A 12,604-nucleotide genomic window follows, 5' to 3' on the forward strand; every position below is an offset into this window, starting at 1 on the left:
GACCCCCCAAAAATTGCTCCCCATAGGAGCCAATGGGGGTAGACCTGGTGTCCGTTCCTACCTGAGGCGTTTTTGGGGTTCCCCTGAGGGATTTTTGGGGTTTTTGTTAAAATTTTGGGGTGTCCCAGATTTGGGGGGAAGGTTTTGGGGGGTTTTTGGGATTTTGGGGAGGGGGCTTTTGGGATTTTATTGGGTTTGGGCTTTTTTGGGGCAGGGGGGTTGGGGATTTTTGGGAAGGATTTTATGGTTTTTTAAGTTTATTTTGGGGGGGTTCTTTTGGGATTTTTGGGGTGTTTGGGGAATTTGGGAGGTGGCTTTTGAGATTTTGGGGTTTTTTGGGGAGGGGATTTGGGGGTTTTTTGGGAGGATTTGGGATTTTGGGTTTTTTGGGGAGGGGGTCTTTGGGATTTTGGGGTTCTTTTGGGATTTTGGGGAGGGTTTTGGGGATTTTTTTGGGGAGGGATTTGGGATTTTGGGGGGGATTTGGGATTTTGGGGATTTTTGGGGGGGATTTGGGATTTTGGGGAGGGGGGTCTTTGGGATTTTGGGGGGGATTTGGGATTTTGGGATTTTTTGGGGAAGGATTTGGATTTTGGGGTTTTTTGGGGGGGGATTTGGGATTTGGGGGTTTTCTGGGATTTTGGGTTTTTTTGGGATTTTTTGGGGGGGTCTTTGGGATTTTGGAATTTTTTAGGGTTTTTTGGGGGATTTTGGGAGGGGTCTTTGGGATTTGGGGGTTTTTTGGGAGGGATTTGGGATTTTGGGGTTTTCTGGATTTTTGGGGAGGGATTTGGGATTTTGGGGTTTTTTGGGATTTTGGGGAGGGGTCTCTGGATTTTGGGGTTTTTTGGGATTTTGGGGAGGGGTTCTTTGGGATTTGGGGTTTTTTTTGGGGGATTTTGGGGGGGGATTTGGGATTTTGGGGTTTTTTGGGGATTTTTGGGGGGGATTTTGGGGGTTTTGGGGTTTGGGATTGCTCTGGGGGGTTCGGGGGTGCCCCCCGGTTTTGGGGACCCCCTGACGCCCCCCAAGCCGCGCCACCAGCCTGGAGCTGGCCCATGGCCATGCGCTTCCGGCACCTCAAGAGAACGGCCAAGGAGGCGGTGGGCGTGTACCGGTGAGTGCGGCGCGCCGGGCACACCTGGGCACACCTGGGGGCACCTGAGAGAGATTTGGGCACACCTGGGATACACCTGGCACACCTGGAATACACCTGGGCACACCTGGGGGCACCTGGCACACCTGAGAGAGGTTTGGGCACACCTGGAGGCACTTGGGAACACACCTGGGGGCACCTGAGATACACCTGGGCACACCTAGGGGCACCTGGGCACACCTGGAGGCACCTGGGAACACACCTGGGGGCACCTGAGATACACCTGGGCACACCTAGGGGCACCTGGGCACACCTGGAGGCACCTGGGAACACACCTGGGGGCACCTGAGATACACCTGGGCACACCTGGGCACTTGGAACACACCTGGGGTACACCTGGGCACACCTGGCACACCTGGGCACACACCTGGGCACAGCTGGGGGCACACCTGGGAACACACCTGGGCACACCTGGGGGCACCTGGGAACACCTGAGAGAGATTTGGGCACACCTGGCACACCTGGGCACACCTGGGGGCACCTGAGATACACCTGGGCACACCTGGGAACACACCTGGGCACAGCTGGGAACACACCTGGGGGCACCTGGGAACACCTGAGAGAGATTTGGGCACACCTGGACACACCTGGGGGCACCTGGGAACACCTGGCACACACCTGGGGGCACCTGAGAGAGATTTGGGGGCACCTGGCACACACCTGGGCACGCCTGGGGGCACCTGAGAGAGGTTTGGGCACACCTGGGGACATCTCAGATACACCTGGGCACACCTGGAGGCACCTGGACACACCTGGGCACACCTGGGGGCACCTGGGCACACACCTGGGGGGACCTGGACACACCTGGGCACAGCTGAGAGAGATTTAGGGACACCTGGGCACACACCTGGGCACTTGGGAACACACCTGGGCACACCTGGGCGCACCTGAGAGAGATTTGGGGACACCTGGGCACACCTGGGGGGCACCTCAGATACACCTGGGCACACCTGGGGGCACTTGCGGGCACCTGGGCACACCTGGGGGGACCTGGGCACACCTGGGGTGGATTTTGAGCAGAATATTGGGGGTTTTGGGGTGAAATTTGGGGTTCCTGGGTGGATTTTGGGGGTTTTTGACATTCCTGGGTGAATTTTTGGGGGGATTTTTGGGGTTTTCTGGATTTGGGGGTGACCCTGACTCCCCTGAGCTCAACCATCCACAGGCAGAGGAGAATTTTTGGCGATTTTGGGGTTCCTGGGGAGGTTTTTTGGGTGAAATTTGGGGTTCCTGGGTGGATTTTTGGGGGGTTTTTGACATTCCTGGGTGAATTTTTGGGGGGATTTTTGGGGTTTTCTGGATTTGGGGGTGACCCTGACCCCTCTGAGCTCAACCATCCACAGGCAGGGGGGGAATTTTGGGGGAATTTTCGTGTTCCTGTGTTGATTTTTTGGGCGACATTTTCATTTCCTGGGTGGATTTTGGGGGGTTTTTGACATTCCTGGGTGAATTTTTGGGGGGATTTTTGGGGTTTTCTGGATTTTTGGGTGACCCTGACCCCTCTGAGCTCAACCATCCACAGGCAGGGGAGAATTTGGGGGGGATCTGGGAGAATTTTGGGGTTCCTGGGGTCATTTTGGGATTTTGGGGCACTTTTTAGGAGTTCCTGGGGAATTTTTTTGGGGCATTTTGGCATTCCTGGGTGGATTTTTGGGGGAATTTTTGGGATTTTGGGTTCCCCGGATTTGGGGGTGACCCTGACTCCCCTGAGCTCAACCATCCACAGGCAGAGGAGAATTTTGGCGATTTTGGGGTTCCTGGGGAGGTTTTTTGGGTGAAATTTGGGGTTCCTGGGTGGATTTTTGGGGGGTTTTTGACATTCCTGGGTGAATTTTTGGGGGGATTTTTGGGGTTTTCTGGATTTGGGGGTGACCCTGCCCCCCCTGAGCTCAACCATCCCCAGGCAGGGGAGAATTTGGGGGGAATTTTTGTGTTCCTGTGTTGATTTTTTGGGTGAAATTTGGGTTTCCTGGTTGGATTTTGGGGGAATTTTTTGCGTTCTTGGGTGGATTTTGGGGGGATTTGGGGATTTTTGGGGTTCCCAAAATTTGGGGGTGACCCTGAGCCCCCTCAACTCAGCCATCCACAGGCAGGGGAGAATTTTGGAGGATTTTGGGGTTCCTGGGGGTCATTTTGGGAATTTTGGGGCAGTTTTTAGGACTTCCTGTGTTGATTTTTGAAGGATTTTTGGCATTGCTGGGTGGATTTTTGGGGGAATTTTGGGGATTTTTGGGGTTCTCTGGATTTGGGGGTGACCTTGACCTCCCAAACCCAGCTTGGCCATCCACAGACAGGGAGGATTTGGGGTTCCTGGGGTGGTTTTTTAGGTGAAATTTGGTGAATTTTTGCTGGTTTTTGACATTCCTGGGTGGATTTTTGGGGGGATTTTGGGATTTTTGGGGTTTCCCGGATTTGGGGGTGACCCTGACCCCCCAAATCCAGCTCGGCCATCCACGGGAGGGGCCTGTTCTGCAAGAGGAACATCGAGGCCGGGGAGATGGTGATCGAATATTCCGGAATTCGTCGTGCGCTCCGTGCTCACCGACAAGCGCGAGAAGTTCTACGACAGCAAGGTGGGCACCCCCAAATTTTGGGGGGAAAAACCCCAAAAAAAGGAAAAATACACCCCAAAAATTGAGGAGAACGGCTCAAAAAACGGGGGGAGCACCCAAAAAAATGGAGGAGGAAGTTTGGAAATGGGGAAAGTGTGAAAAATTGGGGGAAGAAATGGGGAAAAATTGGAGGGACACCCCAAAAAATGGGGGGAAATGCCAAAAATTAGGGGGAAACCCCAAAAATTAAGGGGAAAAGGCCGAAAATTTGGGAGGAAAAGTTTAAAAAGTGTGAGGAAAAGTCAAAAAATTGGGAGGAAAAATAAAAAAATTATGGGGGATACCTCAAAAAATTGAGGGGATGCCCCAAAAATGGGGAGAAAAGCTCAAAAAAAGGGGGAAGCCCAAAAATGGGGTGAAATGCCAAGAAAATGAGGGGGGAGACCCCAAAAATGGGAGGGAGAGAGGAAAAATTGGAGGGAAAGCTGGAAAAATTTGGGGTGCTGTGGAAAATGGGGAGGATACCCCAAAAAATTGGGAGGGACAAGTGATAAATATGGGAATGAAAATCCAAAAATTGAAGGGATGACCCCAAATCTTGAGTGAATGCCGTGATGGGAGACACAGTGAGAAAATGGTGGGAAAATGAGGGGAGAAAGGCGGGAAAATGTGAGGGGGAAATGGCGGGAAACATGAGGGGGAAATGTGAGGAGAAAATGGAGGGAAATGTGAGGGGAAAATGGAGGGAAAAGTGAGGAGGAAATGTGAGGGAAAAGTGAGGGGAAAATGTGAGGGGAAAATGGAGGGAAAAGTGAGGGGAAAATGGAGGAAAACGTGAGGGGAAAATGGAGGGAAATGTGAGGGGAAAATGGAGGAAAATGTGAGGGGAAAATGGAGGGAAAAGTAAGGAGAAAATGGAGGGAAAACTAAGGAGAAAATGGAGGAAAACGTGAGGGGAAATGGAGGAGAAACGTGAGGGGAAAATGTGAGGGGGGAAAGGCAGGAAATATGGAGGGAAATGTGAGGGAAAAATGGGAGGAAATGTGAGGGGAAAATGGAGGGAAACATGAGGGGAAAATGGAGGGAAACATGAGGGGGAAAATGGAGCAAAATGTGAGGGGAAAATTGAAGGAAATGTGAGGGGAAAATTGAAGGAAATGTGAGGGGAAAATGTAAGGGGAAAAGTGAGGGGGAAAAGGTGGGAAATATGAAGGGAAAATGGAGGGAAGTGTGGGGAGAATGGAAGCAAACATGAGGAGAAAATGGAAGGAAATGTGAGGGGGAAATGGAGGGAAACGTGAGGGGGAAATGTAAGGGGAAAAAGGCGGGAAATGTAAGGGGGAAAAGGCTTGAAATATTAAGGGAAAATGGCAGGAAATGTGAAGGGAAAATGGAAGGAAAGGTGAGGGGAAAATGGAAGGAAACATGAGGGGGAAATGGCGGGAAACGTGAGGGGAAAATGGCCGGAAATTTGATGGGGAAATGGTGGGAAATGTGAGGGGAAAATGTGAGGGGGGAAAAGGCTTGAAATATTAAGGGAAAACGTCAGGAAATGTGAAGGGAAAATGGAAGGAAACGTGAGGGGAAAATGGAGGGAAAAGTAAGGAGAAAATGTGAGGGGAAAATGGAGGGAAATGTGACGGGGAAATGGAGGGAAAAGTGAGGGGGAAATGGAGGGAAATGTGAGGGGAAAATGGAGTGAAAAGTGAGGGGAAAATGTGAGGGGGAAAAATTGGGGAATATGAAGGGAAAATGGAGGGAAGTGTGGGGAAAATGGAAGCAAACGTGAGGGGAAAATGGAGGGAAATGTAAGGGGAAAAAGAAGGGAAATGTGAAGGGGAAAAGGCTTGAAATATTAAGGGAAAATGGCAGGAAATGTGAAAGGAAAATGGAAGGAAACATGAGGGGGAAATGGAAGGAAACATGAGGGGGAAATGGCCGGAAATTTGAGGGGGAAACAGTGGGAAATGTGAGGGGAAATAGTGGGAAATGTGAGGGGAAATAGTGGGAAATGTGAGGGGAAAAGGCGGGAAATATGAAGGGAAAATGGAAGGAAACGTGAGGGGAAAATGGCGGGAAATATGAGGGGAAAAGGGCTGCAAATTTGAGGGGGAAATGGTGGGAAATGTGAAAGGAAAATGGAGGGAAAAGGGAGGGGAAAAGGTGAGAAAATTACGGAAAAGTCAACCCTTGATGATGGCCCCAACCCTTGACCACGCCCCAACCCTTGACTTTGTCCCAACCCTTCACCGTGTCCCAATCTTTACTGTCCCCAACCCTTGACCATGTCCCAACCCTTGACCATCCCCAACCTTTGACCATCCCCAACCCTTGACCACTCCCCAACCTTTGACCATCCCCAACCCTTGACCACGCCCCAACCCTTGACCACACGCCAACACTTGACCATGATCCCAACCCTTGACCATACCCCAACCCTTGACCACGCCCCCAACTCTTGACCATACCCCAACACTTGACCACTCCCCAACCCTTGACCACGCCCCAACCCTTGACCACGCCCCAACCCTTTCTGATACCCCCAACCCTTGATGACGTCCCTAACCCTTGACCGTGCCCCCAACCCTTGACCACACCCCAATCCTTGATGATGCCCCCAACCCTTGACCACACCCCCAGCCCTTGATCATGATCCCAACCCTTGACCACACCCCAACTCTTGACCACTCCCCAACCCTTGACCATCCCCAACCGTTGATCAGGCCCCAACCCTTGACCACACCCCAACACTTGACCACTCCCCAACCCTTGACCACACCCCAACTCTTGACCACTCCCCAACCCTTGACCACGCCCCAACCCTTTCTGATACCCCCAACCCTTGATGACGTCCCTAACCCTTGACCGTGCCCCCAACCCTTGACCACACCCCAATCCTTGATGATGTCACCAACACTTGACTATGTCCCAACCATTGACTGTCCCCAACCCATGATGATGTCCCAACCCTTGACCACGCCCCAACCCTTGACCACACCCCCAACCCCTGACCACGCCCCCGCCCCGCTGACCCCCTGGCTGCCCCCGCAGGGCATCGGCTGCTACATGTTCCGCATCGACGAGGCCGAGGTGGTGGACGCCACCATGCACGGCAGCGCCGCGCGCTTCATCAACCACTCGTGCGAGCCCAACTGCTACTCGCGCGTCATCCACGTGGAGGGCCACAAGCGCATCGTCATCTTCGCGCTGCGCCGCATCCTGCGCGGCGAGGAGCTCACCTACGACTACAAGTTCCCCATCGAGGAGCCGGCGGCCAAGCTGCCCTGCAACTGCGGCGCCCGGCGCTGCCGGCGCTTCCTCAACTGAGCCGGGGAGGGGCTCCAGGGGGTCCCCGGGGGTGCTGGGATGGAGGTGTGGGAGGATGGAGAGGTTCTGGAGGTGGTTGGAGGCGATCGGGAGTTGGCGGGGGTGGTTTGGAGAAGGTTGTGGAGGTGTGGTGGTCAACCAAGAGTGGTGGTGGTCGACCGAGAATCATGGTGGTCAGTCAAGAGCCATAAGGAGTCAACCAAGAGTTGTGGTGGCCAACCAAGAATCATGGTAGTCAATCAAGAGTTGTGGTGGTCTATCAAGAGTTGTGGTGGCCAACCAAAAATCATGGTGGTCAATCAATAGCCATAAGGGTCAACCAAGAATTGTGGAGGTGAACCAAGAGTTGTGATGGTCAACACAGGGTTGTGTGGTCGACCAAGAGCCGTAGGGGTCAACCAAGAATCATGGCAGTCAACCAAGAGTCATGGAGGTCAACTAAGAATCATGGTGATCAACCAAGAGTCATGGTGGTCAACCAAGAGTTGTGGAGGCCACCCAGGAATCATGGTGGTCAACCAAGAGTCATGGTGGCTAACCAAGAATCATGGTGGTCAACCAAGAGTTCTGGATGTCAACCAAGAGTCGTGGTGGCCAACAATGAGTTGTGGTGGCCAACAATGAGTCATGGTGGTCAACGAAGAGTTGTGGAGGCCACCCAGGAATCATGGTGATCAACCAAGAGTCATGGTGGTCAACCAAGAGTTGTGGTGTCCAAGCAAGAGTTGTGAAGGCCAACCAGGAATCATGGTGATCAACCAAGAGTCATGGATGTCAACCAAGAGTCGTGGTGGTCAACCAAGAGTCATGGAAGTCAACCAAGAGTCGTGGTGGTCAACCAAGAGTCATGGTGGCCAACAAAGAGTCATGATGGTCAACCAAGAGTCGTGGTGACCAACCAAGAGTTGTGGTGGCCAACCAAGAGTTGTGGTGGCCAACCAAGAGTCATGGTGGTCAACCAGGGGTCATGGTGCTCAAGCAAAAGTCCTGGATCTCAACCAAGAGTCATGGGAAGAAGATACTGAGGTGTTCGTTGAAGCCATAGAGATGCCTCCAGTCAACTGGGAAGACCCAAAAATCATGGACAGGTCCTGGAAGTCCTGGAGGCTCCTCCAGTCAACCAAGAGTCATGGGAAGAAGATGTCAGGGTGCTCCCAAAAGTCCTTGAGATGCCTCCAGTCAACTGCAAGGTCCCCAAAAACCGTGGAATTAAATTTTAGGGTGCTCCCAGAAGATCTTGAGATGCCTCCAGTCAGCCAGAAGGTCCCAAAATCGGTGGAATTAAATTTTGGGGTGCTCCTGGAAGTTCTTGAGATGCCTCCAGTCAGCCAGAAGGTCCCAGAATCGGTGGAATGAAATTTTGGGGTGCTCCTGGACGATCTCGAGATGCCTCCAACCCTGGGGACCCCCGAGAAGAGACTTTGGGGCTCTCCCAGTGCCACTCCAGCCCTGGAGACCCCTCCCCACCCCAAATCCCCCCCCTGGGGCCCCCCCAAACCCCTCCCACGGGCCCCTCCCCCAATTTCCCCCCCCAAAATGGGTCCAGCCCCTCCCCCCGCAGCATTTTTGGGGCATTTCCGGGTGTTTTTTGGGATTTTAGGGTTTTGTATTTTAATTTAAAGGCGGCGCAAGCTCCGCCCACAATAAAGACTCTGATTGGTCAGGGTGGTTCTGGACTTTTGGGGTTTGGGGGATGCAGGATGGGGGAGAAAAGCCAAATTCTGCCATTTTGGGGGGGAAATGGCGGAGAAAAGGTGGGAAAATGAGGGGAAATATGGGAAATGTGAGGGGGAAATGTGAGGGAGAAAAAAGGGAAATGTGAGGGGAAAATGAAGGAAAAATTGTGGGAAATGTGAGGGGAAAAAATGGGAAATGTGACGGGAAAAGTGCAGGAATGTGAGGGAGAAAAGTGAGAAAAAAAGGAAAATGTGAGAGAAAAAGGGGGGGAAATGTGATGGGGGAAAGGGGAAACGTGAGAGGGGAAGTGTGGGAAATGTGAGGGGAAAAATTGGGAAATGTGGGAGGAAAAGTGCACGAAACAACCGGAAAATGGTGGGAAAAGTGAGGAGGAAAAGGTGGGAAACGTGAGGGGAAATGTGAGGAGGAAAAAGGGAGATGTGAGGGGAAAATGAAGGAAAAATGGCAGGAAACATGAGGAGGAAAAGGTGGGAAATGTGAGGAGGAAAAGGTGGGAAATGTGAGGGGAAAAAATGGAAAATGTGAGGGGAAAATAGGAAATGTGAGGGGGAAAGTGCAGGAAACAACCAGAAAATGGTGGTAAAAACGAGGAGAAAAAGGTGAGAAACATGAGGGGAAATGGGCAGGAAACATGAAGGAAATAGTGGGAAAAATGAGGCAAAAATGGAAAATGTGAGGGAAAATGTGAGGGCAAAAGGTGGGAAATATGGGGGTAAAAATGTGAGAAAATGAAGGGAAGTGTGAGGAGGAAAAGGTGGGAAATGTGAGGGGAGAATGGTGGGAAATTTGAGGAGACAAGGCAGGAAATGAGGGGGAAATGGAGGGAAATGTGAAGAGGAAAAGGTGGGAAATGTGAGGGGGAAAAGTGGGAAGTGTGAGGAGAAAAAGGTGGGAAATATGAGAGGAAAAGAGTGGGAAATGTGAGGGGGAAAATGGGAAATGTGAGAGGAAAAGTGCAGGAATGTGAGGGGGGAAAAGTGAGAAAAAAAGGCAGGAAATGTGAGGGGAAATGGTGGGAAATGTGAGGGGAAAAGGCAGGAAAAGTGAGAAAAAAAGGAAAATGTGAGAGAAAAAGGGGGGAAATGTGAGAGGGGAAGTGTGGGAAATGTGAGGGGAAAAATTGGGAAATGTGGGAGGAAAAGTGCACGAAACAACCGGAAAATGGTGGGAAAAGTGAGGAGGAAAAGGTGGGAAACATGAGGGGAAATGTGAGGAGGAAAAAGGGAGATGTGAGGGGAAAATGAAGGAAAAATGGCAGGAAACATGAGGAGGAAAAGGTGGGAAATGTGAGGAGGAAAAGGTGGGAAATGTGAGGGGAAAAAATGGAAAATGTGAGGGGAAAATAGGAAATGTGAGGGGGAAAGTGCAGGAAACAACCAGAAAATGGTGGTAAAAATGAGGAGAAAAAGGTGGGAAACATGAGGGGAAATGGGCAGGAAACATGAAGGAAATAGTGGGAAAAATGAGGCAAAAATGGAAAATGTGAGGGAAAAAGGCGGGAAATATGGGGGTAAAAATGCAAGAAAATGAAGGGAAGTGTGAGGAGGAAAAGGTGGGAAATGTGAGGGGGGAAAAAAGAAATGTGAGGGGGAATTGAAGGAAAAATGGTGGGAAATGTGAGGAGGAAAGGGTGGGAAGTGTGAGGGGAAAAATGGAAAATGTGAGGTGAAAAAGCAGGAAATGGGGAAAAGGTGGGAAAAGTGAGAAGGAAAAGGTGGGAAACATGAGGGGAAATGTGAGGGGGAAAAAATGGGAAATGTGAGAGGAAAAGGTGGGAAAATGAGGAAAAAAAGGGGGGAAATGTGAGGGGGAAAACGTGGGAAATTTGAGGGGGAAAAGGCAGGAAATGTGAGGGGAAAATGGAGGGAAATGTGAGGTGGGGAAATGGAGGGAAATGTGAGGGGGGAACAAAGAAATGTGAGGGGAAAATGAAGGAAAAATGGCGGGAAATGCGAGGAGGACAAGGTGGGAAACGTGAGGGGGGAAAAGGCCGGAAAAGTGAAGGGGAAATGGTGAAAAACATGAGGGGGAAGTAGTGGGAAACAGGAAAAAGAGAGAAAATGTGACGGAAAAAGGGAGGAAATGTGAGCAGGAAACATGAGGGGGAAATGGTGGGGAATGTGAGGAGGAAAAGGCGGGAAAAGTGAGGAGAAAAGGGCGGGAAACATGAAGGAAAGGGCAGGGAAAATTCGGAAAATGGCGGAAATGTGTGGGGGAAATTGTGGGAAATGTGAGGGGGAAAATATGGCAAAAGTGAGAAAATAAGGGGGAAACGTGAGGGGAAAAAAGGGGAAATGTGAGGGGAAAAAGGTGGGAAATGTGAGGGGGAAATAGCAGGAAATGTGAGGGGGAAAAGGTGAGATATGTGAGTAAAAAACCAGAAAATGTGAGGGGGAAACAGTGGGAAAGGTGAGGAGAAATGGCCAGAAATGTGGGGAGAAAAAGGCGGGAAATGTGAGGGGGAAATTGAAAAAGTGAGGTAAACATTGCGGGGAAAATTAGGGAAATTGAGGTAATTGTGCACGGAAAATGGTGGGAAGAGTGAGGGGAAAGGGCAGGAAATGCAGAGAGGAAAAAGTGAGAAATTTGAGGGGGAAAAGTTGGGAAAAACAGGTGAAAAAGGTGAGAAAGGTGAGGGATAAAAGGCAGGAAGCACAAGGTGGGGAGGGAACAGAAATGGCGGAAAAATGAGGGAAATGGGAGGGGGAAAAGGAAAATTTGAGGGGGAAAAGTGAGGAAAAAAAGGTGGGAAATGAGGAGAAAAGTGTGGGAAGCGAGACTTTTGAAATCCCCTTTTGAAACCACTCCAAAATCCTCCCTCCTCCAAATTTTCCCCCAGCCAATCAGGACTCTTCAAATTCCCCCCAAAATCTTCCACAAAATCCCCCAGAAATCCCCCCCAATTCCCCCAATCAGGACACCCCAAAATCCCCCCCAAAATTCCCCCTCTCCTCCAAAATTCCCCCCTCTAATTCCCCCAAAATTCCCCCCAAATCCCCCCCCAACCAATCAGGAACCCACCAAATTTTCTACCCTCTCTCCAAATTCCCCCCTCAGCCAATCAGGACCCCAAAATCCCTCCCAAAATTTCCCCCTCCCCCAAAATCTCCTTCCAATCAATCAGGACCCCCCCAAAATCTGCCCCCAACCTATCAAGACCCCCAAAAATCCCGTCCCAGCCAATCAGAAACCCCAAAAATCCCCTTTTAAATCCCTCACAAAATTCCCCCCTCCCCCAAAATTCCTCCCAACCAATCAAGACCCCCCCAAAATCCCCCCCAACCAATCAAGACCCCCAAACTCCCCCAAAATTCCTCCAAACCAATCAGGACCCCCCAAAATCCCCCCAAATCCTCTCTCAGCCAATTAAGACCTCCAAAATCCCTCCCAGCCAATCAAGACCCCCCAAAATCCCCCAAATTCCCTCCCAACCAATCAAGACCCCCCAAAATCCTCCCCAAAATCCCTCTCAGCCAATTAAGACCCCCAAAATCCCCTCTCAACCAATCAGGACCCCCAAAATTCCTCCCAACCAATGAAGACCCCCCAAAATCCTTCCCAGTCAATCAAGACCCCCCCAAATCCCCCCCAAAATCCCCTCCCAGCCTATCAAGACCCCCCAAAATCCCCCAAAATCTCCTCCCAACCAATCAGGACCCCCCAAAATCCCTCTCAGCCAATTAAGACCCCCCAAAAATCCCTCCCAACCAATCAAGACCCCCCAAAATCCCCCCAAAAATTCCTTCCAACCAATCAAGACCCCCCAAAATCCCCCCAAAAATTCCTTCCAACCAATCAAGACCCCCCAAAATCCCTCTCAGCCAATCAAGACCCATCAAAATCCCCCCAAATCCTCTCTCAGCCTATCAAG

The 12,604-nt window shown here is 51.1% G+C and overlaps 1 protein-coding gene across 1 annotated transcript in view; it reads left to right on the forward strand.

Moving 5' to 3' along the window:
• The window catches only part of LOC135288455 (histone-lysine N-methyltransferase 2B-like), a 67,068-nt gene extending 58,370 nt beyond the window's left edge, over positions 1 to 8,698 (forward strand). The window contains 5 exon segments of the mRNA XM_064401846.1: positions 1,033 to 1,054; positions 1,056 to 1,117; positions 3,599 to 3,677; positions 3,679 to 3,729; positions 6,760 to 8,698. Coding sequence (XP_064257916.1) covers positions 1,033 to 1,054; positions 1,056 to 1,117; positions 3,599 to 3,677; positions 3,679 to 3,729; positions 6,760 to 7,035 — 490 coding nt within the window. The 3' untranslated portion in view covers positions 7,036 to 8,698.
• The last annotated feature ends 3,906 nt before the right edge of the window (positions 8,699 to 12,604 follow it).

The sequence above is a fragment of the Passer domesticus genome, chromosome 33 (assembly GCF_036417665.1).
Source record: "Passer domesticus isolate bPasDom1 chromosome 33, bPasDom1.hap1, whole genome shotgun sequence".
Classification (NCBI taxonomy): Eukaryota; Metazoa; Chordata; class Aves; order Passeriformes; family Passeridae; genus Passer; species Passer domesticus.